At 41.0% G+C, this 26,131-nt stretch overlaps 1 protein-coding gene across 5 annotated transcripts; it reads left to right on the top strand.

Annotated features, from left to right (window-relative positions):
- Positions 1 to 1,692: 1,692 nt before the first annotated feature.
- Positions 1,693 to 25,814, top strand: TTF1 (transcription termination factor 1). Of its 5 annotated transcripts, XM_043530291.1 has the most exons (12): positions 4,203 to 4,352; positions 5,700 to 6,691; positions 9,077 to 10,031; positions 10,453 to 10,697; positions 11,717 to 11,902; positions 12,869 to 12,947; positions 14,543 to 14,673; positions 18,673 to 18,901; positions 19,964 to 20,053; positions 21,312 to 21,377; positions 21,724 to 21,809; positions 23,458 to 25,814. In XM_043530291.1, exons 3-12 carry the CDS (start codon positions 9,139 to 9,141, stop codon positions 23,628 to 23,630), a joined length of 2,178 nt encoding a protein of 725 aa, XP_043386226.1. In that variant the 5' UTR covers positions 4,203 to 4,352; positions 5,700 to 6,691; positions 9,077 to 9,138; the 3' UTR covers positions 23,631 to 25,814. The 5 variants fall into 5 exon arrangements, with proteins under 5 accessions (XP_037735409.1, XP_043386228.1, XP_037735407.1 ...); XM_037879481.2 differs by lacking the exon at positions 5,700 to 6,691 and having other exon boundaries at positions 1,693 to 4,291; XM_043530293.1 differs by lacking the exon at positions 5,700 to 6,691 and having other exon boundaries at positions 4,190 to 4,338; positions 9,073 to 10,031.
- The last annotated feature ends 317 nt before the right edge of the window (positions 25,815 to 26,131 follow it).

Raw genomic sequence — 26,131 nt, 5'->3', positions numbered from 1 at the left:
AAGCGGAGACACCCCCCACGTGGGGCAGAGGCACCCTGCGCGCGCAGGGAAAGACGAGAGGCAGAGACCCCGGCCCTGAGACCCACCCCACCCGGGCTACAGCTCTGGGGGGCCCAATAGGGACCGCTGTGAGGAGACGCCCCCCCCCCGCGCAGTGATGGAGCGGCCCGTTGCCTGGACAACGAAGGACGCTAACAGGCTCTGTATAGTAAGGAAGAGTTTGGGCGTGGGGAAAATTACTAAGGGGCGGGGGGTCCCAGGCACTAACCCCGCCTCCCTCCTTAACCCCTGCAGCTGCCCTGCTGGGGAACTGGCCCTTTGACAGGCCTTTTACTGTTCCAAAGCAGCAGCAGATGCAGGAGGAAACCCGGGCCCAACCTACATAAGAACGTCCGGACTGGGTCAGACCAAAGGTCCATCTAGCCCAGTGTCCTGTCTTCCGACAGTGGCCAGTCCCAGGTGCCCCGGGGGAATGAACAGAACAGGTCATTATCTACTGATCCATCCCTGTCGCCCATTCCCAGCTTCTGGCAAACAGAGGCTAGGGACCCCATCCTCGCCCATCCTGGCTAATAGCGATTGCTGGATCTAGCCTCCATGAACTTATTTAGTTCTTTTTTGAACCCTGTTATGGTCTTGGCCTTCACAACATCCTCTGGCAAGGAACTCCACAGGACTGCGCGTTGTGTGAAGAAATACTTCCTTTTATTTGTTTTAAACCTGTTGCCTATTAATTTCATTTGGTGACCCTTAGTTCTTGTGTTGTGAGAAGTAGTAAACAACAGGACCTTATCTACTTTCTCTACACCAGTCATGATTTTATAGACCTCAATCATATCTCCCCTTAGTTGTCTCTTTTCCAAGATGAAAAGTCCCAGTCTTATTAATCTCTCCTCATACAGAAGCCGTTCCATACCCCTAATAATTTTTGTTGCCCTTTTCTGAACCTTTTCCAATTCCAATAGATCTTTTTTGAGAATCGGTGACCATATCTGCCCACACTATTCAAGATGTGGGCGTACTATGGATTTATATAGAGGCAACACGATATTTTCTATCCTATTATCTATCCCTTTCTTAATTATTCCCAGCATTCTGTTCATTTTTCTGAATGCCACTGCACATTGAGTGGATGTTTTCAGAGAACTATCCACAACGACTCCAAGATCATTTTCTTGAGTGGTAACAGCTAATTTAGACCCCATCATTTTATATGTACAGCTGGGATTATGTTTTCCAATGTGCACTACTTTGCATTTATCAACATTAAATTTCATCTGCCATTTTGTTGCCTAGTCACCCAATTTTGTGAGATCCTTTTGTAGCTCTTCACAGTCTGCCTGGGTCTTAACTATCTTTAGTAATTTTGTATCATCGCAAATTTTGCCATGTCACTGTTTACCCTTTTTCCAGATCATTTACGAATATGTTGAATAGGACTGGTCCCAGAACAGACCCCTGGGGGACATCACTATTTATCTCTCCATTCTGAAAACTGACAATTTGCTTCCCCCAAAACCATGGAAAGATTAAAGGGCTGCCTTAGCTCAACTTTACAAGGGACACCACCTCCCAGAAACCTAGTCAGTTACGGAGGGAAATGTATCAGGTAGTACCTGGAACCTGTAATATAGCTGATTCCCTCCACCCCCAGCCAACTCTGGTATTTTTATAATCCTCTTTTTTCGGTGCTTTCTTTTCCACGTGAATGCCTCAACAAATGACAGGGGAACTGACTATATCCCAACCTGACAATACAAAGTGCTAACAGAAAGACAAGGTGGGTGACGGTGAGGTAACATCTTTTATTGGACCAACTTCTGTTGGTGAGAGAGACAAGCTTTTCAGCAAGCTTGTCTCTCTCCAGCAGAAGTTGGTCCAGTAAAAGATATTTCCCTGGCAAATGGGAAGCTGTCAAAGTAGACTCATCAGGGTTTGCTGGAATTCTGTCTGCTGTTAGCTTGCAGCCAGACTGTCAGAGAGGGAGGGACAAGAGGAGAGCCATTTGATGTCTGAGTTGAAGTTGTAACTAGTAAAAGAAGCACACATGGATGATTCTATTGAGGAACTGCTCACATTACCACTCTCCTTGAACTGGACTCATACTACGATCTATTGTTAATATCTGGTTAAATATTGTTGAGTGGAAAAACATGGTCCACACCAATTTAGCAAGCTTAATCAATTTCAAAACTTTATTAAGAGAATTTTAGGACAATATACTACTACCTTCAAGCATAAAATATAAGTGCATAAGTAAAACGGGAAAGGATAATGATCAATTACCAGTCCTGGGGAGCAGGTAGGCGGTTTCTTTCATCACCACGTCCTTACTGGGTCAGTTGTGTGTGTCCTGCATTGCTCTGATTGTTTTCAATAGTTCACATAATTTTATACCCTTATATAACCTGTACATTTGCACGATGCCCATATCTAATCATTAATTTTCCTTGTCCATATTTGATCTCTCATGCTATATGCATGCTGCATTTTTGTATCAAAACATCCTAATTGGTTCCTTCATATCAATCATGCACAGATCACGCACAGTAATACATGTCATCTCTTCCATTCATCTGTTTCCTGTTTTTCTCAACTTATCTATTTTAGCCATCTTGCTCTTGTCCTTGACATGGGGTGGGGATATTTTGTTCTTCTCAGGAAGTCTGTTCAATATTTAGCAAGCATCTGTGTTTCTTAACTTTTAGAAGCTAAAGAACTAGTGAAATTTCTCCCTGGCTTTGGAGTAGTATTCATGCATGAAGGTACTTGCACACCAAAGTTTGTTAAATACCAATCCATATAGTTGTGTCCTGGACTGTAAAGAATGCATGGATTTTAAGGCTTCTTAATCACTGAGTTGAGAAGCAGAGTGAAAATTCTAGATTCCTTGTAATACTTCCAATGCATCTTTCTGGCAAATACTACTGAAGCCCCATTAAACTTTGTGCATACATTCAACTATAGATTACTCAAAAAAACACAGACTCCAATCTTAAAAAGACTTGTGCCCAGCCTTAGCTTTGCACTGCTCACAGTGCATAAAGTTAAGTATCTGTGTAAAAAGATCGAGTATTACTTTTGGCACCTTAGAGACTAACAAATTTATTTGAGCCTAATAAATTGTGTACGTCTTTCCAGGATCACAGCCTAAAGTTGTTATACCCCTACTAGAATCTGACTGCTATAATCCTCACTGAAAGATTCAAATTTTTAATTTCTGAAGGAAATGCATCCTTAAAATGTCGCTAAGCAAATCTTTTACTCACCTGACCCGACAGCAACCACGAAAAGAAGCAGGACATACATTTTTACTAGTCGCCATGATCGGCAGGACAAAGCAGAAAAGCAAAATGCCCACTCGGCAAGGTTAGCTGCATTTTTACATCAAAACATCCTAATTGGATGTTCCACTTCAGATCACTGATGATCATCATGCTGGATGAGCTTTTGACCAGATGTGACAGGCAAATGGATATTTCTGCTTTTAGCTTTTTAAAGCAAATGAGCACCATGCACCTCAACTGTGCAAGTTCTTTTTTTAAAAAAAAAAAACAAAACAGTCTTTGAAACTTCTGTACTGCAGGCAGGTGCACTGTTGTGTCCGGGTGAAGTGATCTGCAGGAGCAGGCCTTCCCACCAGCTAATGACATGGTCGATTTAAAATATTTTCTCACCTGTGTTGCTCACGCAAAGCGAGAATGGAAATCTTTAAAACACAGTTTTTGGCCACGTGTTTACTTTTGACCTTCCTGCCAGCTGGACCAACAAAAGCAGCTCCCCAGGCAGGTTTCCAGGAAGCTGTAGGCAGGGTGCCAGGCCGGTTGTTAGGCTCTGGTACCAGTGATGTACAACCGGGGCGGGGGGGGGGGGGGATGGGACCCATGTGTACTGAGGCCTCCGTGGGACGCGTCGGGCTCTGCAGGTTTCCCCTTGGACGAAGCCGATGGGCTCAGCAGCGCCCCACGCGAGACAAGGGGGGGCCTGGCCCGGCCCGGGGGGGAGGGGATCGGCCCAAGCTCACCACAGCCCCGAGGGTTCGCGGGAAGGGCCCGGGTGGAGCCCAGGCCCAGGCCCAGGCCCAGCCCGCTAAGGAGCAGGCGCGGCGGGGCCCCGCGTTCTCCCCTCCCGAGCGGAAGCAGCGCAGCCGCCAGCCCGTGACAGAAGAACTCGGCTCCGTTCCGCCTCAGGTCCGGCGGGGGACACTTCCGGTCCATGGGGCAGCGGAACTCGGCTAAGACACTTTCGGCCCGGGGGAAGCCCGATGGCGACGGGCGCTTCCGGGAGGCAGGTGGGCGCGTTGGTGGTGCTGCTGTATCCTGCGGAAAGCCGAGCCGGACCGGACCGGACCGGTACGGGGCGGGGGGAGCGGCCTGAAATAGGGGTAGCGGGGAGATGGTGGGTTGGAGGAGTGACGGCGATGCGGGGCGGAAAGCGGAATGGTTTTGGGGTGGGGGTAGTGGGGGAGGGATGAAGGGTTGGGGGAGTGAGGGGGCGAGTGGGGAGGATGAGGGATGGGGCAGTGAGGGGAGGGATGGAGGATTGGGGGTAGTGAGGGGGTGAGTGGTGGGAGGGTTGGGGGAGTGAAGGGGCGAGTGGGGATGGGTGGAGGATTAGGGATGTGTGAAGGTGTGGATGGAGGATTGGGGTACTGGGAGGGTGAGTGGGGATGGATGGATGGAGGATTGGGGTACTGGGAGGGTGAGTGGGGATGGATGGATGGAGGATTGGGGCAGTGAGGGGGTGAGTGGGGATGAATGGATGGAGGATTAGGGATGGGGCAGTGAGGGGAGGGATGGAGGATTGGGGGTAGTGAGGGGGCGAGTGGTGGGAGGGTTGGGGGAGTGAAGGGGCGAGTGGGGATGGATGGAGGATTAGGGATGTGGGAATGCGTGGATGGAGGATTGGGGTACTGGGAGGGTGAGTGGGGATGGATGGATGGAGGATTGGGGCAGTGAGGGGGTGAGTGGGGATGGATGGATGGAGGATTAGGGATGGGGCAGTGAGGGGAGGGATGGAGGATTGGGGGCAGTGAGGAGGCGAATGGTGGGAGGGTTGGGGGAGTGAAGGGGCGAGTGGGGATGGATGGAGGATTAGGGATGTGTGAAGGCGTGGATGGAGGATTGGGGTACTGAGGGGGTGAGTGGGGATGGATGGATGGAGGATTAGGGATAGGGCAGTGAGGGGAGGGATGGAGGATTGGGGGCAGTGAGGAGGCGAGTGGTGGGAGGGTTGGGGGTGTGAGGGGGCGAGTGGGGAGGGATGGAGGATTAGGGATGGATGGAGGATTGGGGGCAGTGAGGGGGCGAGTGGTGGGAGGGAAGGTTGGGGGCGGGGAGGGAGGAAAGGATGGATGAAGGGTTGGGGGCAGTAAGGAAGGAAGGCGGGGCTAGTGGTGCTGCGGAGGATTATGGGCAGAAAGCATAATGGTTTGGGGCAGAATGTTACTGGGACACCAGAACCAAGGCTCTTTGTGCGGGAGTAAGTGCGGCTGGGGATGGTATTTTGGGAAGAATCGCAGTACTAGCTTCAACCCAGTAACTTGCCTCCCTGCGGTGGGCATGTGATTCAGCCCTACCATTCTCTTGCAACTACTGTCTGGCCATGGAATGGCTGTTGGTGTGAATTAATTTAGGGATATGTATCAGGTAATGAGATGATAAAAACTATTACTGACTAATCAGTTCCTTTGTTGGCAGACTCAGCAGAGAGGCCAGAGAGTCAATGGTTCATGGCAGCATGCTTGATTTCTTCATTTAGTTAACGTAGCTGCAGCTATAAATGGTGTACTGTGTGGCTCGAAAGCTTGTCTCACTCACCAACAGAAGTTGGTCCAAATAAAAGATATTATTTTACCCACCTTGTCTCTCTCGAAGAAAAAAGGGGAAGGAATAGAGGAAGCCCTCAGAGGGTTTGTCCCTACTGAAGATTTTTACCTTGGGTTAACTGATGGCTAATTAACTCAAAAGCTTTATCACTTTTGTATACTAGTCTTGATGCTCTCAAAAACATTTCCCCAGCTACACTAGGAACAAACCTTTTGAGTATGTCCAGACAAGCCTTAACCTTTACAAAGGTGGTAACTACCTTGTGTCATGTTATTGACTTGAACTGGGACCATATAGAACATGGTTGCAACCAAGGTCCTGTAGTGGCACCAAATTTTGTATAAAGGGGGTCAAATAAGGTGTCTGACAATGTTATGGTTTGCTGGTTATGACTATGTGATCTGTATGCATGTGTAATTTTTGTATTTAAAGTTATAAGTATTGGCTCTATGCTGTTTGTATTTCAAACTTGGGCTATGCTTCTTGGTGACACCCCAGACGAGGTGGTGTCAGCTCTGCCTAGCCTGCTTGATGAAGGCAGACACGCCTTGGGACTCAGCAAGGTACGCAGGAACATGCCTACGGACAGAACTTTGAGGTTTTTCAATGCCATGTGATGGACAGCTTGTCTTTGGAACAAAGGAAGAAAGACCACATGGCAAGAGAATATAAAAAGCTGCTGCAGCTCCTTCATCTTGTCTTCAGTACTGCTTCTTACCTCTGGAGGAACTTTGCTACACTGAAGTCTTGAACCAACGACTGAAAGACCCATCCCAGCTGTGGATGTACTCCAGAGACTTGATTTGAACCTGCAGTTTATTCTATCACTGCTACAAGCCTGAACCAAGAACTTTGCCATGACTGTATGTAATTGATTCCATTTAACCAATTCTAGCTCTCATCTATATCTTTTTCCTTTTATGAATAAACCTTTGGATTTTAGATTCTAAAGGATTGGCAACAGCGTGATTTGTGGGTAAGATCTGATTTGTATATTGACCTGGGTTTGAGGCTTGGCCCTTTGGGATCGAGAGAACCTTTTTTCTTTTACTGGCTTATTGGTTTTCATAACTATCTGTCCCCATAACGAGTGGCACTGGTGGTGATACTGGGAAACTGGAGTGTCTAAGGGAATTGCTTGTGTGACTTGTGGTTAGCCAGTGGGGTAAAACTGAAGGCTTCTCTGTTTAGCTGGTTTGGTTTGCCTTGGTGTGCATAGAAACCCCAGCCTTGGGCTGTAACTGCCCTGCTTTAAGCAATTTGTCCTAAATTGGCACACTTAGTTGGGTCCCACCAGAACCAGCATCGTTATAGTGGCGTAGTCATGCTTGGATCCACAGAACCAGGTCAATTAAACTTTAAGTCAGAACCCCACGGTATCCAAATTTGAATTTTGGTATTGAGAGTTTGGTTGGTTAAAGAGCAGTTGCAATGGGTGAGCGAAGAGCATATGAGCGCATTGGCAAAAAAGCCCTGGAAGGTTTGTGTTCAGAAAAGGCGATAAGCTTAAGAAAGAAAGCTACGAATCAAGAACTAAGAAGGTTTTTTTCCCCCCCGCTCTCCTGTTGGCAATAGCTCACCTTAAGTGATCACTCTGTTGTTACAGTGTATATGGTAGCACCCATTGTTTCATGTTCTCTATGTATATAAATCTCCCCACTGTATTTTCCACTGAATGCATCCGATGAAGTGAGCTGTAGCTCACGAAAGCTTATGCTGAAATAAATTGGTTAGTCTCTAAGGTGCCACAAGTACTCCTTTTCTTTTTGCGAATACAGACTAACACGGCTGCTACTCTGAAACTTATACCTTAAGTGTTTCCTGTGTAGAGAATTGTAACAGTGAAGGAAATGTACCTGTGTCTGTCAGGAGAGTTGACTTGCCTATGGAGGGAGCTAACCCGGTCTCCAAGCAGTTGTCTGTGAACAGCCCTGTGTGCTGGGACAAGGGAAATGAGATCCCAAGCTGTGTGTCCGGTAAAGGATAATGTGTCTCCAGCTCTTCTTTGTCTGTGGAGCAGACAGAAGGTGCCTTTCAGCCTGTGATGGCAGAGAGTAGTGCAGTTGTCTCAGAGTTGGTTCTGAATTCAATTAAGGCCCAGGAAGGGAATGGTCCTAAGTTTGTATCTGCTAGAGAGAATGGCACTGTAACTAGGTTGCATCCAGTTAGTGTTGTAGCAAAATTCCAGAGACCAAACAATTCTTGTGCTTGTATTTTGCCTGTTGCTAATGTGTGGCTGGGAAAGGGTGTAGCAACTCTGTCTAATCAGGATGATACCCTAGCCAGGGAACAAGGAGAGCAGAGAGGTCATTTAATTGTGTTACTTACTGATGGTGTGGAAACTTATAGCAAGAAGGAAAAGATTCGTGAACTTGTGTGTGGCAAAGGGAAGAAGAATGCTTCTAATCTTTTATCTAGGGAGTCTATGGGTTTGCCTGAAAGGGAATTGTGTAGGAATCCGCCTGATGAGCCAAAGGTGATCGTGAATGTGAGTGCAAGCCCTAGGTGAAGAGGGTAAAGGCAAAATTTCTGTGAGGAGTGAATTGCTGCTTAGAAAAGCTCCTAGGGAAAGGAATCCTCATGGTTGTCTTTGCAAGCAGTTTACTACAATTGAAGGGTGTGAAAGTGATTTAATCAATAAAGTTTCAGTTCCTAACAGCCAGAAATTTACTGTTGTGAATGGATCCACTGACTTTCCTTTTGAAAGATCCAGTGTGGATAGCTTTGAGAAGGTCTCAGATGGAGTGAAAGCTGGTAAGAAAGTTGAACAATCCTATAACCAAGTGGCTGTTTGGGGCCAGCTTGTTGGGGAGACAAGGTTGTTGAGAGAGGAATGTCTCCATGTAGATTCTGTAAGTGAACAGTCTGTGTCTCAGGTTCAGAGGGAAAACTGTAGCTGAGTCTGCAGAACAGCTGTTTAGTTAATCTGTCGAGAATGCAGGGGATGGCAGGTATGCTTTCATCTCTAGATACTTATTGGACCAACTTTTACCTAGTCACTTTTCAAAGTAAAATTGCATTTGAAAGCACAACAGCTTAAATGTTTTGGTTCTTTAGGAAAACTGGATGACTCTGAAGTAGTGCCAGTGGTAATTTTAACTATCCTTGTTTTTCTTCCATGTAACTCTATTTAACGGTGTTGATACGGAGATTATCAAGATATCCAATTGTAGGTTGTTGACTTTCATGAAGTTTTCTTGTGTAAATTATGACACTTGAGTAAAACTTCTTTTCTTTTTATTATTCAGGGAAAGTGAAGCAGACATAAGAAGCAAGTACAAATTATTTTCGTATCCTGCACTTTATAAAGATGAAGAAGAAAAACAGAGAACATAGCGAGAGCCTTGAAAGCAACAAAAAGAAATGTATGCAGAGTGTGGAAGTTTGCCCTCATTCTCCTTTGCTCTTTGAAGATCAATCTTCCCAGGACATTGATGTTCATAAAAAGAAATCAAAAAAAAAGAAAACCAAGCAAGAGAAACAAGACTCTTGGCTAGATAATTCTTGTATCAGTAGGAAGCGTGAAATTAATAATGAAACTGTAACAGATGCTTCCAAAAAGAAAACAAAAAAAAAAAAGAAACGGAAACACAGTGATAGTGAGCAGGAGCAAAATAATGTACTCTGTATCCATGTGAACCAAGAGGTGGACACAACTTTGGAGAGTGTTGATTATATTTATGTAAATGCATCTGCTAAGAAGAAAAAAAGAAAAAAGAATTTGTCAGAAGAGCTGGATGAGGTAAACGAACTGCCTGGCTTGTATGCATTTGGAAATGATTGCAGAAGCCAAAAAAAGAAAAAAAAGAGAAAACAGACCAGCCCCTGTGATACACAAGAAACCAGAGATGAAACCTTCGCATCATCGTTTTTGTCAGATTCAGAACAAAATTCTACGTCCTCTCAAGAAAGGAATGATGAGGTTATGATGTCAGGGTCATCTACTAAAATGAGCATCCCAATAATGCCTAAAAAATGCCACAAAACCCATGAAGGTGGAAAATCCTCCAAAGAAGATACGGCTGATATGACAAAGATTTCTTCAGTAATTGATGAAAATCCTCTGGATGTGACTGCTGACATTTCTAAGGTTACTTCAGAGGGTAATAATGGCTGTTCTGAAGAAACTGTGGTACCAGTTAGAAAGATTGATTTCCCTTCCCAGTCACACTCTGAACAAGCAACCTCAGAAGCTAAGAGAAAGTAAGGCTTGAATTTTCTCTCTCATCATTTCTATTGCATGAATCACATAGTTATCTGAGCTACTGCATTTGGTGAAGTAAAGTATGTTCTAAACATTATTTCACTATGAATAATCAAAGGTATTAGTAACAGAGAAAAAGGGAAATGTTATAAGGCAACAGCATCTCTCTTAGTAGTAGCCTCCATCAAAACGTCTATGGATATAAGCTACATTTACATGTTGGGGATTTTGATGACCTTGACAAACCATTTGATCAGGATTTGGTATCAGAATTCCTTAATGGAATTACAGCTATAGTGTAAGGTTAGAAACAGTTTGGGATGAGGCAAGGAATGTAGTCCCTTACCCTTTGCCTGAAGAATCATAGGGAGGTTGATAATCATCTACAGCACTGAGCTATATAATTCTTCTCTTTACCAGGTTACCAGAGTCTGTGGCATCTGAAAATGAGGAAGACCAGGATGTTGGATTTACAGAATCTGAAAACTCTATGATGTTGAATAATGAAGAGTTCCTTGAAAGTTCCATGTATTCAGCAATGGATTTGGAGACTCTCAAAAGGAAACTGGAGGAGTTTATTCCTCAAGTGTGGACAATGTCAGAAACATCAGTCCTAAAGATGGCTGGGAGAGACCTGATCAGGTTTAAAAAGTTTAAAGAACAAGGTGAACCCCCAGGAGGATACTGTATGGATTGGGGGACTGAAAGTAATAGGATAGAGGAGAATAAACAGGAGATTTTATATAGTGCCTTTCATGTCCAAAATATCTGGCTTCTGGAAATTGAAATGCAGGAGACTCTATCACAGCTTCCAATTCCAGTGGAATAGCAGCAGGTTAAAATTATTAAATAGAAAGACAAAAAGTCTGACTTAGCTCCAGCTAGAGTATTTCTTTAGGACAGTGGTCCCCAAACTTTTTGTCCTGCACCCCTTCAGCCCCCCACCCCAGAGCTAGGAGCAGGGCTGCGGCTCCGAGAGGGGGGATGTGGACAGAAGTAAGGAGGCCAGGGCAGGGGCCACAGCTGGGGGTGGGGGCAGAAGCAGACGTTCAGCCAGTGACTGAGGCCTGCAGCCATGACTGGACACGGAACCCAGGGCGGGCAGCGGGGACTCCGGGCTGGCAGCTGCAGCTGGGACCCTAGGCGCAGGGCTGGCAGCCAGGACCCCAGCATGGATTCCCGGGAGCAGTGTGGCAGCCAAGGCAGCAGTCATGAGCGGAGCTGGGCAGTGCTTCCTCCCCTCCCCCTGTGTGGGCTGGTCCAGGCTCCATTCCCCCCTGACCCGAACATTACTCCGCGCCCCCCTAGGAGGGGCACGCCCCACAGATTGAAGGCCTCTGCTTTGGGATGTAAAACATTTACTGTCTGAATATTGTTTCCTTGTTCTGCGTTATATTCTGTTAAAAATGATTGTTGCATTCTATCTGTGCACAGCTCTATTATGTACTTATTCCCAGTTCCATTTTTCTCTTATTTCAGTCTTTGTTGGTGCACATTATCGTGGCACCCAAATTATAATCACGAGGGTACATCTAAATCATCTCTCATTGCTCCCTTTCTCTGTTAATTGCTATCTTATCATCTGTTTGCCAAGATTTCCTGTAAACTTGTCTTTTCAAGATGTAATGCAAATGAGTTGTCTGAGGTTTTTGTTTTCCTAAACCTAACTTATTGTATATTCCAGGTATGCCTATCAAGTTTGGCAGGTTTTCTCAGAAGGAAAATACTCAAATACAGAAGAATGTTGAAGACTTTTTATCACTTACAGAAATAGAGAATGCAGAGAAACTGTTATTTACCTACCGGTACCCAGAAGAGCAAGAAGCCATCACCAAATTAAAATCAAAATATGCTTTTGGTATGAAGATTGGTGAGTATTAAGTATAGTTCCACTTTAGGCAGATGGATCCTGCCCTCCAGTATATGATGGCATCATTTGCATGTCTTGTAAAATGATCTGTTTAAAAATGTTCAATTGTAAATCTTATTAAAATGAAAGAAACACAATTTTGAGATTACATATAGTTGGTAAAATATCTTTTATGCTGTTGTGAATAACTCTGTTCATTTATGATGGCGTTGGAGGTTGGGATTCAACTTCATGTCCCCTAGCAAGATTAATTGATTTTTAAAACCATTATGATCCAAAGGTGCAATTTGTGCCATTTCTTACTGGCTGGGCAATAAGTAAACCAACTGGCTGAAATTTTCAGAGCAATCTAGGAGGCTTATTAATGGTTGCGATGAGTCTAAATCCCTTAGGCTGCTTTGCAAATCTTAACCATTTTTCTCAGTGTAAATGATAAGCTGGCAAATTCCATGCACAGTGTTGACCTAAACCAAAGGAAATTAGATTACTAAAAGAGGCAGTTAGTCAAAATGTTTGTGTGTAAAATTCTGTTTGCTTTGTTCCTATCTTGGAAAATTAACTATTGAATTTTTAGATGATTTCCCAAATTACTTGCTAAGCCCCGTTTTCACGTGTGCTAGAAAACAGGATCAAACCATTTTTTCTCTTCAAAAAGCAGATGCTTCAAATAGCATACTTGTTCATCTGTGTCTTTTATCTATTTAATGCGCTTTCAAAATGACTTTTCGTACTACATTTATTTTGTAGTGTACTAACTGTTTGAATCTTTTGAATAGTTTTGTCAATTCAAATTGGTCCCAACCCCTTTTTTCCCCCCCATTTTCTTCAGCACCATAGAATGTGTTTTTACACTGATTATATAAAATCACTGATCTTTTTCTCATTACTATGTTATGTTACTTTCCTCAGTAGCCTTTCCTCTGTGTCAAATATATTTTTAAACTGTATTATTTGTCTGTCTTGTAGCTGAAGGGATTCCACGGCCCTGGAAACAGGTATATTTTCGGGCAAGGAAGATGTTTGACCCAAACAACTATAAAGGGAGGTAAGAAAATAATTCAGGCAGCATCTGAATTCACAAATTGTCTCAGATGTTCACACATTAATTTATTTCAGTTTTAAAAACCTATATACTAAGAGGACCACTCCCCTCCCCTGATGTGAGAGAACTTTCCAGTTATTAAAACAAAATAATGAATTTACACTGTTCTGCTGACCAGTCCTAATTGATTCCAATTCCATTACTATTACATTGCAACTCCCATGTAATGAAACACCCTGTCCTGTCCTCAATCTAACCCCTACACAAATATCTGAGCAAAAAGTTGGACCTTACAGCATGTCTGGAAGGTTAAAAAATCTGGGTTTTGGCAGAATGGGAAGAAGTGCATTTCAGAATTGAGGGTCTCTCCGAGAATGCTCGTCTGTGAGTTTCGACTCCAGAGTTTCTGTTGTGATTGCTACTCTGTTTGTGTGAACAAGGAGGGAGGGGCCATCTTAAACAACGCACATCTTTTGATGAGTTTGACACTGCATAAGAAAAAGCTCTTATGGTTGCCGTCAATTTGGGTTCATTTGAAAACAAAATGTGGCATGTATAATTCATTGCTGATCGGTTTTTTTTTCCTTTTAAAACATAAATTGTTGAGTCCTATAGTCTGAAAATTCCATGTCTCATAATGACTGCATGAATAAAGTGTAATCTCTCCAAGTACTGCCTCTGTCAGAGTTCCTCTGCCAAGTCTACGGGTTTACAATCACATTTTTCTACTCTAAAATATTTTTCTCTACCTGTTGCATCATTCATGTAGACGGGGAGACTGACTGTACAGGGAAAATGTGCATTTGACAGTGAGTAAAGCCAAAGTAAAACTAATATTCCTGTAAGTGTAAGATTAGAGAGAGGAAAAAGTCTGTTTCAAAGGACTACTTATAACAGGAGCAGGTATCTTTTCAGACTTTTTAAAGTTGATGTTCATCTATAGCAATCTAGGGTTTTTTGGATTTGCAATTACATAAATCAGATGTCAAGAATTATAACATTCAAAATTACAACATTCAGTTGGAGAACACTTCAATCTCTTTGGTCACTCGATTACAGACCTAAAAGTTGCAATTCTTCAACAAAAAAACTTCAAAAAGAGACTTCAGCGAGAGACTGCTGAATTGGAATTAATTTGCAAACTGGATACAATTAACTTAGGCTTGAATAGAGACTGGGAGTGGATGGGTCATTACACAAAGTAAAACTATTTCCCCATGTTTATTCCCCCCTTCCACCCCCCACTGTTCCTCAGATGTTCTTGTCAACTGCTGGAAATGGCCCACCTTGATTATCACTACAATAGGTCCCGTCCCCGTCCCCCTCCCAGCCTCCTGCTGGTAATAGCTTACCTTAAGTGATCACTCTCCTTACTGTGTGTATGGTAATACCCATTGTTTCATGTTCTCTATGTATATAAATCTCCTCACTGAATTTTCCACTGAATGCATCCGATGAAGTGAGCTGTAGCTCACGAAAGCTTATGGTCAAATAAATTTGTTAGTCTCTAAGGTGCTACAAGTACTCCTTTTCTTTTTGCGAATACAGACTAACACAGCTGCTACTCTGAAACCTGTACTTACTTTTTGCTATCTTAGGTATTCTGAGGACGAAAAAGAAAAATTAAAGAAGTATCATGCTATACATGGCAACAACTGGAAGAAAATTTCTGAGATGATGTCCCGCAGTACCCACTCAGTTGCAATGAAGTATTCTCAGATTAAGTCCCGTAAGACATAATATGAATCATTTAAAAATAACAGTTCACATTTTAATTTACTACTCTAGCAAGTATTTTTAGAATAGTTTTTGGATGTTAGGAATTAAACAGTTCAGGAGGATGATTTCTTTCTGGAGGTTCAGGAGGTTGCATGGGTTCTTGCTTTTCCAAATCACTGTTTTCGGTGCACAGAATTTTAGAAATGTAGGGCCAGAGGGTATCTTGAAATGTCATCAGGTCCCGGCTCAGTCTTTTCTCGAGACAAAAAATGTCCATTTTTTTTTGTTTGGTTTTTTTAAACCTTTCCTCACTGGTCATCTTTTCTAAACCTTTTAACATTTTTGTTGTTCTCTTCTATACTCTCTCCATTTGTCCACATCTTTCCTGAAGTGTGGTGCCCAGAACTGGACACAGTACTCCATCTGAAGCCTCACCAGTGCTGAGTAGAGCGGACAGTTACTTCCCTTGTCTTACGTATGACACTCCTGTTAATACACCCCAGAATGATAATTAGTCTTTTTCACAACTGCATCACATCGTTGACTCGTATTCAATTTTAGATCCATAGCCAGCCATTCCTCATTTTGTAGTTGTGCATTTGATTTTTCCTTTCTAAGTGTAGTACTTTACACTTGTCTTTACTGAATTTTATCTTGTTGATATCAGACCAATTCTCCAGTTTTGTAAAGGTCATCTTGAATTCTAATCCTGTCCTCCAAAGTGCTTGCAAACCCTCCCAGGTTGATGTCCTCTGCAAATTTTATAAGTATACTCTTCACACCATTATCTAAGTCATTAATTAAAATATTGGCTAGTAGTACCAGAACAGACTAACCCCTGTCGGACCCTACTAGCTATGCCTTTCCAGTCTGACAGCAAACCATTGATGACTACTCTTTGACTTTGGTCTTTCAACCAGTTTTGCCACCCACCTTATATTAATTTCATATAGACCACGTTTTCCTAGTTTGGTTATGAGAATGTCATGTAGGACTGTACCAAAAACCTTACTAAAACAAAGATATGTCACGTCTACCCCTTCCCCACATTCACTTCGTTAGTAACCTTGTCAAAGAAGGAAATTAGGTTGGTTTGGCATTATTTGTTTTTTGACAAATCCATGTTGGCCATTCCTTTTAACCCTATTGCCCTCTAGATGCTTACAAATTGCTTGTTTAATAATTTGTTCCAGTATCTTTCCAGGTATCTGGAAATCAGGTAAGCTAATCAGTTTATAATTCCCTGGTCCTCTTTTTTTCTCTTTTTAAAGATAGGTACTACGTTTGCCTTTCTTCAGTTCTCTGGGACCTCACATAGATTGCATTAGCTAGTTTCTTAAGTATGCTAGGATGAATTTCATCAAGTCCTGCCTACATGATTAACTATATCTTTATATGAAATTGATAAGAACAAGCACATCTTATAAGAGGCACAGAGATGAAGTGATGCACTATTTTTCCTTCAATTTTCAGCTTTGTTTTGGACGTTTATTTAATAAGTGACACCACTGGCATTAGAAAAGGTTCAGAAAAGGGCAACTAAAATGATTAGGGGTTTGGAATGGGTCCCACATGAGAAGAGATTAAAGAGGCTAGGACTTTTCAGCTTGGAAAAGAGGAGACTAAGGGGGGATATGATAGAGGTCTATAAAATCATGAGTGGTGTGGAGAAAGTGAATACGGAAAAGTTATTTACTTGTTCCCATAATATAAGAACTAGGAGCCACCAAATGAAATTAATGGGCAGCAGGTTTAAAACAAATAAAAGGAAGTTCTTCACTCAGCGCACAGTCAACCTGTGGAACTCCTTGCCTGAGGAGGTTGTGAAGGCTAGGACTATAACAGGATTTAAAAGAGAACTGGATAAATTCGTGGGGGTAAGTCCATTAATGGCTATTAGCCAGGTTGGGTAAGGAATGGTGTCCCTAGCCTCTGTTTGTCAGAGGGTGGAGATGGATGGCAGGAGAGAGCACTAGATCATTACCTGTTATGTTCACTCCCTCTGGGGCACCTGGCATTGTCCACTGTTGGTAGACAGAATACTGGGCTGGATGGACCTTTGGTCTGACCCAGTATGGCCATTCTTATGTTCTTATGTTTATGTTCAAAATCTAGATTGACACATGCTTTTGATTTAGATAGGCTCCTTTGGTTTTCTAGTTTAAGTCTAAGGCAGTTAGGGCCAGATTTTCAAAGGTATATAGATGTCTAAAAATGCAGATAGATACCTAAGTAGGATTTTCACGATTTGCCTAGCTGCATCATTGGGTGTCTAGACACCTTTGAAAATCTGGCCCTGGGTGCCTGACTCTCACTAGATTTCAATGGCACTCAGATCACCTACCATTTTAGGCTCCTTTGACTATCTCAGCATAAATGTTTACTCACAAGGCCACAGTTTTCACAAGCCAACAAATACAAAGGAATACAATTTAGTGAGCCAAATTTCTCTTGCTGTTGAACTGTCCTCTGCCAAGGGTTTCATGTAGTGCTTCAGGATCTGATGTGTGAGAGAGAAATCACAGGAAATAGTGTGACTAAACTAGCAATCTCTTGGGTTATCAGATTCCACTTACTGCTCAACTGCTTACTCAGGAGTTGCAGGTTGCTACACTACATGTAAAACAGAGCAGCACCTGGCATGGAATGATCCAGGAACTACTTATTTAATCAACTGTATACAGGCCTAACTAAATACAATCAATTGACTTATTACATAATAATGTATATAATGGCATTCCTTAGCTATGAGAATATCTGTAATTTCCATGTACAGGGAAATATACCCTTTGCAAATTCACATTATATTTAAGACAGATTCAGTTGGCTGCAGTCCCTTTAACCAAATAAATGGTTAAGTATACTTTTTTGTTTTGCTGTTTCTCAAAAATGAAAAGACTTTTTTTGATAACTCTAATCTGCAGAGAGGAAAGATGTTCCTTGCTTCATGGGATGGCAGTAAAAATATTCACTGGGAGGCTTTTTTAACACAGTGGCTGGTGTTAAAAAGTAGATGCATTAGTATGTGTCACTTCCCCATGCTCCTCCATTGCAAAAATAGGAACATATTTCCAGTTAGCACAAATAAGTAATACATATACACTAGCTACTGTACAAGTATTCCTGTTATGTTTTCAATTTAGTACTTATGAAAAGTCAAGAAAACTTGTTGTTTTCTGGAGAAATTAAATTGGAGATTGAAGCCCAAACAGTGCATTAATCTAATATCTCTTCCCCCTCCCCTCCCTTCTAGTTCCCACACACTCTAGTTGCCATATTCTGATACAGAATGTTTGAAAAGTTGCCATTGTTTGAAACTGCATTGTAATTTAAGGTAAGCTATAATTCATCAGCAAATATTGAGAAAAAAAATCACTGTTCTTTAGGAGGTCCATTTCTATTTTTCCAGCTCTTACTACAAGCAACAGATGGCATTAGCTTATAACAATTTTTTCTTGTTTTCCTAATTAGTTCTTTGCACTGCACTTTGAAAATATAATGTGTTATATAAACAATAGGTATCACAACACTCCTGGGTGAAGTAGGCAAGTATGATCTGCATTTGTCAGACAGGGAAATTGGTACAGAGTCCAGTTATCAAAAATGGATGCCTAAAGTTAGGAGCCTAAGTCCATATTTAGGCATGCAAATAAGAGGCTCAACTTTTCAAAAATGGCAAGTACCCAGCAACATCTACTCAAGTCAGTGGGCATTGCTGAGGTGCTTGGCACTTTTGAAAATCAGGCCACTTATTTGTATGCCTGGATATGGATTTAGGCTTCTAATTTTTGGCATCCTTTTTGAAAACTTCAGTCAAAGAAGTTAGGTAACTTAGCCAAAATCTACTGAAGGAGTTAGTGATGGGTGCGGGAATGGAGGTCTGGAGTTCCTGGCTCCTGGTATTGTCCTTTGTTCACTTGTGATGCAGGATCAGACACTTCTTTTTCTCTTTATTTTACTCACTTGTGAGAGGTGCTATATAAATCAATAACTTTATTTAATAATATAGAGGTTAATTCTGGTCCTTGGAGTAAGGAGGAGACACAGAAACTAGTTCAAGCAGTGAAGGAGACCATTCAGAAGAGGGCTGATTTGGAAGACATAACATCCTTGCTACAGGCAGAGAATTCAGATGGAACTCTCTCAGTTGAACGTGAAAAACTGTACAAGAACATATCTTGGACTGAGATAGAGGCTAAAGTGGGAACCAGATATTGGAGACAGTGTAAACAGAAATGGTAAGGTTTATTTTGCGTCTGGCTACTAATACACACTTCTGGAGTTACCTCTCTTACCTTCTTGTTCCCTTTCCCCAAGCTAGATGTACTGTGGCATATGTTTGCATGATTAAACAACTGGTCATAATAGATACGTCACATCAGTTGGTTTAAAAAGACTTTCTTCTTTTTCAGTTCCAAAACTTGTTTACCTGTGCACAGTCTATAGCCCCAATTCTGCAAAGACATAAGAATGTGCATAACTGGAAGTGGGGCTACTTTCATGTGTAAAATTACACACACGCTTAAGTCTTTGCATGGTCTGGGCCTATTCTATTGTTGTCTGTGACAGTGTGGTGTTACATATTATGATTTTTTTTTTTTTTTAAAGAAAGGAGGCAACTTCATAGGCACAGTTGGTGGTTTTCATCATAGTAATGAAAAGAAATTGTTAGTGAAATGACGGGAAAGTAAAAGTTTTAAGAAATAGGAGATCTAGAACCAAAGTTTGTCCTTACACTAGTGCAAATCTGGAGTAATTCCGCTGTAGTGGAATTTGGGGGGAGGGATAGCTCAGTGGTTTGTGCACTGGCCTGCTAAACCCAGGGTTGTGAGTTCAATCCTTGAGGGGGCCATTTAGGGATCTGGGGCAAAAATTGGGGTTTGGTCCTGCTTTGAGCAGGAGGTTGGACTAGATGACCTCCTGAGGTCCCTTCCAACCCTAATATTCTATGATTCTATGAATTACACTGATGTAAGTGACAAGAGAGTCAAGCCCCCTAGATTTGAATGGTGCATTAGACTGAGCCTCTTGGATCTGAACATTTTCACTTACAAAACATGTTAGCAAGCTCATAAGAGAGGTGTAACCATTGGAAGGTAGGGCAGAAAGGGTCTTAAAGGGAAAAGCAAAGCTATAGAGCCATATAAGACAATTAACAAAACACATAACTCTCTAATTTAATGGGGAACAAAAATAGATCTTTTTTTAAACCGCAACCTTGATGATTTCCCCCCTCTTCCTCCCCCCCGCCTCCCCGACATGGTGGGAAAATGCCCTTTTCTTATCTTTGTTTTCCCTAGGATTTCAATTGTAACAAAGAAAATGTCCAATGGGCAGAAAGTATATGGTGGGACTAAAGGTTTACAGGTCAAAATCGATCTTATTAAAAGGTATGGATCATATTTGTGCAATGTTCTATGGTTTTTGTCTAGGGATCATGGGTTATGTTATGAAAGTGTCCTGGTTGATAAGAACCTGCGAGTAAAATAAAAATCTGGAGTACATGTAAGGGAAAAATGAAGAGTGGGAGGTTTCTGGATTATTAAACTCAAAGGACAGTAACCTCCATAGTGTTATATTCCACACTTAGGTTTCTGTAATGTTTATACAGGCATTTTGTAACAGAAAAACAGTTATAAAGAACACTAATAATTATCCTGGGGACTTAGACTGTGGCTTGACTTTGTAAAAACAATACTTTTGTACTCAACAGAGCTGCTCCTTGTGTACGTTCAGATTCATATTTGTTGTCCATTTCTTTTTATTCTTGTTAGTCCTACAGAGCCAACACAGCTGATATTGAGCAAGTAGTTATGTTCTTTTCCATCTTGTGCATCATCGAGAAAATTACTTAAATTCCAATCAGTAACCACTGTGTAATCCTATTGCCTTCAGTGGTTTTGCCACAGGTGAATGAGAGCATGATCTGAAGACTGGCAGTTGCATGCATGTTAAGTATTATTGAAGACCTAATTTGACTTGCAGCACCTTTATCTACTGGTAATGAAGCATGAGATGGAAAGAGTGTAGGCTGAATCTTCATGGCTGGCACTTGGAGAAAAATGTTTCTACTCTTGTAATCAGAGCACACTCAATCTGGAAAATTTCAGCGCAAATAGATAAAACTTTCAGAAAGATATAAGCAATTCAAAAAAAGGACTTTAATTAACTAAATGCTTCTACTTTAGCACCTTAACTTATTATTATTATTTATTATTGTAATTTATTATTTGTATTATCGTACTACCTAAGAGCCTTAGTCATAGACTCCATTGTGCTAGGCACTGTACAAACACAGAACAAAAAGGTGGTCCCTACCCCATGGAGCCTAAAATCTATAATACAATAGACTAGACAATAGATGGATATAGACAGTGTAAGTCTTGCCAGTGCACATGAAACAGTATTTGAAAATGCTGTTGTGAGGACAAGGAGTAGAAGATGTTTTCATGTAGCTTTGTTTTAATTTGGCAACCTTAATGTTGCATTAACAGTTTATGCACTTAACACACAAGCACACTTGCACACAGATTTTACCAGCCCAAAATGTGCTGTGTCTTGTAATGGGGAGGAGGAACATGGACTCAGGGTTTAGTTAACTGCCGTCTCAGATCTCCCTATAAGTTCCTTCTGTATTTTGATTCTCAGATTGTATGAAATGAAGGTGGAAGACGCTAATGAAGTGAACTGGGAAGAGCTCTGTGAGATAATTGGGTAAAAACATTTGTTTGTTTTTTGGCCACAAACAAGTAGCATTTATTATACATCTTATCTGGCTTGTGCTACAAAGGAATCCACAGATTTGGACCCATACAGCCTCATGTATTCCAGTGTTAGCCTTGATGTACTAATGCTAAAGGGACAAGAGTGTCTTGGCCAATATTTTTTATTCATTTGGGATCTGTATTCAGTGTCTAAAGATCAAAAAGATTTTAGCTAACACTGTGAGAGGTTAGTTAATTGGAGCAAAAAGTGCCATTCCCATGAATGGACGCCATTATAATAGTGAAACTTCCCAGTAGTATGTTGTATCACTATTTATGAACCTTTCTCTTCTCAGAGATGTCCCTGAAGCCTATGTTCAAGCCAAATTTTACAAGTTAAAAGCTACCAGTGTCCCTTCTTGGCAAACGAAGACTTTTCCCGGTTAGTATATTTATGGTTGCATTGTGTGTCATTCTGTCAGGTTTTTCTCTATAGAATTTGACTAAGATCATACACATTCTATGATTGTTTAATATTTTTGATGTATAGTTACACAATAGCATCCAATCACTGATGCATTGCACAGTGTCAGTCTGCATTGTCCAACCACCCTAGACTTGGAACTTTTAGTACTACTTTCCTTGGAAAGTATAATTGTGTACTGATGGGATTACCAGTGCAAGCTCTACCCATTGGATATGCTGCTCCTAGTAGATATTCAAAATATGGTCATGCATGGTCTCTATGCTTGGCTTCCTCTCAGTGAGACCAAGTATGCCCATGGGCTCTGCTGGGGAAACTTGGACCTGACTTGCCCTGTATTAGACGTGTGTCCCCCACTGGGCTTCTTGAACGTGGCTCCATAAGGGTGGCAATGTGATTTATATGCTTTGTAGAGCTCTGCTAGTTTCCCTCGGCTTGGCTCTTTCTTGATTTGAGGTGAGATGAAGTGGTGCTTTTTCCAAGTCAACTTGCTCATGGTGCCAAAATGAGGGGTCATTATACATTGTGCAGGTCTTCATATATGGTTTTCCAGGATGCTTTGAGGAGCCATGAAACTGTTAACAATATTGAATTAATACCCACTGTATGAGATGAATAAGGCAGGTCACACCTATCCGAGCAATTGTTTCGTGTACCGCAAATGCAGTCAGATGTCAGTGTATCAATTATAAACTCCGTTCACATTTTCAATGCAATCTCAGCAACCATAACAGCTAGAAAATTAATTTAAAAATAAAAAGCCTACATGCTGGAAAACAAGGAGGCAGAATGAAAAAGGCGTTGGTAACCAATTTGAGCCCTGATGGGTACAAACAAATGACAGTGGTGGAATACCAAACTGTGAAGGGTGTAGGGCATTGAGGTTTCCCATTAAAAGATTATATTAAATTATTCCTTTTTAAACCCTCAGACATTTAAGTGGAGATTGTTGCAACATTTTTATAGTGTTGTACACATCCATCACACCTTTAAACCAAGGTTCTTAAAGCATTTACAATGAATTAAGCCTTACCAAACACTTTGTAAGATTGTATTATTATCCCCATTTTACATGTGGTTAAGGGATTTACTCAAATTCACACAGTGAATCATTGACAGCAAGTAAGAGGACTCAGGAGTCTGAGCCCCTAGTCCCCTAATCTGCCACTCAACAGCATCCATCACATAATACCTTTCTGATATTAAGAAAAACTTCCGTTTTGAGTCTGTGATTAAGACTATGCAGAACAAACTCATGGTTAGAGCAGAAGACTAAGAGTCTCAGGATTTCTGGGTTCTATTTCCAGCTTGCTGACTTGCTCCCTAAGCGTAGTCAATTCACTTCTCTTTGTCAAAGTTCTGATATCAGTAAAACAGATCTTATGCTTACGGGGGTACACTGCAAACATTAATGTTAATATGGTGCCTTGAGATCGTCTGCAAAAAGTGCACCATATACTCTTAGCACATAAATGCAATTGTTAATATAATAAGCAAAAAAAAGTCACAATATGTTTAGTTTTGCAAACCTTTATGAGAGAACAGTTTGCTAATGAAAAGACCAAGATGAAATTAAAACTAAACTGAGTGTTGTTCTTTTTTAAAGAAATAATTGATTACCTTTATGCTGAGACACTTCCATTGCTTGAGGAAAGATTAGAAAAAAGGCACAAGGGTCCTCAGAGTTGGGACAGGTCTTCTTCCAGCTGCGAGAAAAAGGTTTTCCAGTTTACCGACATCTTTGACAACTGTGAAGATGATGTTGATGACAATGACTGATTATCCTCCAAAATGCTCACTCTTTGCACATCCCCAAAATGAAAAATGGATTCTGATTAAACTGGGGTTAAATCAGAAACTGAATGTACATGACCATGAAATAATGGGAAGAATGAAGACACGCAAGCCTGCTTCTCCTGTTTTGTATTGAAGAGAGAAGTAAATGTAGATTATTTTTTGCGGTATCTTTGTTACTAGAGACTTTTAACCTTATCTTCAGATTGTTTGGGGAAGCTAAAGGTCACTTTGTATTGGACTTGTGGAAACACTGAAAAACAATATTTTTTTTCTTAATACTTCATTCATTACAAATTTGCTAGAAGTCCTGGGTAAGCCTGTCTGAGTGAATTTAGGTTTTCAGCATTCTAACGTCAAATTAGGATCTTCATTTTTAAAAAAATCTGCCTTTTAAAAAAAAAAAAAAAAGGTCCATTTATTTTAAGTCTGTGTAAGTAGAATTTTTTTAATTTGCTGTGTTCAGTATTTAAAAAAATGCAACAAACTGTTTAGGTAAGTAGAGGGTACCACTAGTTTTCAGAGATAACAACTGGGGATAAATCAACTTGAAATCTAATGACTAAGATTTTGTAGATTCTGTCAAATGTTTTCCACCTAATTGAAACATTGGAATATTAATGGAACCAGTGTACTGTTAGCCAGACTGCGGAGAATTGATTGCTATATGGCTAATTTAAGCTGTTACACTGGTCAGTCAGTAACTACACAGTTGCCCCCTTTCTCCTTGCACTCCCCTTTGCTCTGACTGACTAAGACAAATCCATTTCAGTTTAATCATTTATATGACCCAACTGATTTTGATACTGTAAAAATGGTCAAATAACTGAAGTTTATAAACACTCTATTGATCTGAAGAATTTTCTTCAGAAAAGTGGACTTAAGAATCTTTATTACATAGCCCACATTGGGCACTGTAGAAGTATTAGAGTAATAAATTTTTGAAGAGTTATGGAGCATTTCTGGGCCTCTGGTTAAATAGTATCAGTTTATAAAATGTCCAAATACATAGAGGAGCCATAGTGTGGTCTCTTAGGTACATCGTGTGTTTTTATTGGCCTGTGCATTTTATATTTTTCTTTTTAATCAAAAGTATTAACTTTTATGAGTAAAAACTTTTAGGTTGTTTCCTAAGGGCTTGTCTACAACTGAAAACTGTTCCAGAATAAGGAAGGGTTTAAGTTTAGTTCAGAAAACTATATTAATAAGACGGCTTATTCTAGTGTCAAACTCTGCGTTTATGCTTAGTGTATGCCCAGTGTGGTACGTTGCCAGTTCTTCAATATCCAAATGATCTATTCATAGTTGTTAAAACCAGACGATGCCATTGTGGTCATCTAGTCAGACCTCTAGCAAACACAGGCCCTAGGGCTTCCATGAATTCAGTTTAGAAAGCTATTTATCTGCTGAGACCTGAAATTTGGGTATTTCTCCAGCAACAGTTGATAACCCAATAACAACTAAAAGAAATCAGGGAGCTGCACTGTTTTAGATGATTGTGACATCTTCTGTTGCTGCAGAGGAATCGTAGAAGCCTGAATTGTAGTTTTAGCAGCTATTTTGTTTTTAAAACAGCTGTAATATGTCCTGCATAAACTGTTAGTAGTTTTGGAGCTCGGGTTACTCTGTTTCAATCTTTTATACAACATTTTTTTTAATGTTTCTATGAAAACTGAAGTGATACACTTAAGATTTTCTTAATTTTTTTAATATAATGCAGAGAGAAAATACTCAACAGATCATATATTCCTTTTTTCTTGGAAGTATTTCTATGTAAATATTACAATAATAAGAATGTTGATGGACAAGATGAAAATTGTACATATGTCTTCATTTTTTGATTTAATTGTTGTAAGATAATGGCATTTTTCTATAAATAGATGAAGAGAATGTAAATAATTTGCTGTGACTGTGCAAGTAAAGTTAGTTTTTGTGTAGGGTTTGTTCATTACATTTTCTATAAAGACTCACCAGAAAATGAGGATACAAGTGGTATTGCAACCTGTTATGATATTTAGTGTATTACTTAAACTTTCAGCTCCTGGAGTCAGGTGGTTAGGTGAGAATCTTATCTCTCACTTTTAAAAAAAAAAAAAAGTTTCCAGTTTGAAAACTGTAGATCTTAGAGGCTCAAACACCAGAAGGCAAATAAAAAGAATCCAAAATTTATTATTTTAAAGTCTTGTTTTTAAACCAATCTTGATTTTTTGGGAGTCTGACTCATGATTTTTGAATGCGTGGGATTAATAATACTGTACAAGTGGATGCTGGCTAATCCTGGCCTACAAAGATCACATTTTAGCATCTGAAAAACTGAGATGCTTGTTCTGATTGTATGCACTCGGCCAGACACACAAGTGATGTTGTCAGTTGTTGGTTCTGTGTGTGTTCTCTCTGTGTGCTGCACTGGCTCTGGCCAGGTAGCCAGTATAGCAGACTCTGATCAAACTGCCCAAGAAGAGCAAGTTTTCGTGAGCTACAGCTCG

The sequence above is a fragment of the Chelonia mydas genome, chromosome 16, assembly GCF_015237465.2.
Source record: "Chelonia mydas isolate rCheMyd1 chromosome 16, rCheMyd1.pri.v2, whole genome shotgun sequence".
NCBI lineage: Eukaryota > Metazoa > Chordata > Testudines > Cheloniidae > Chelonia > Chelonia mydas.
The sequence above is the reverse complement of the archived record's forward strand: the minus strand, read 5'-3'. Positions and strand labels throughout refer to the sequence as shown.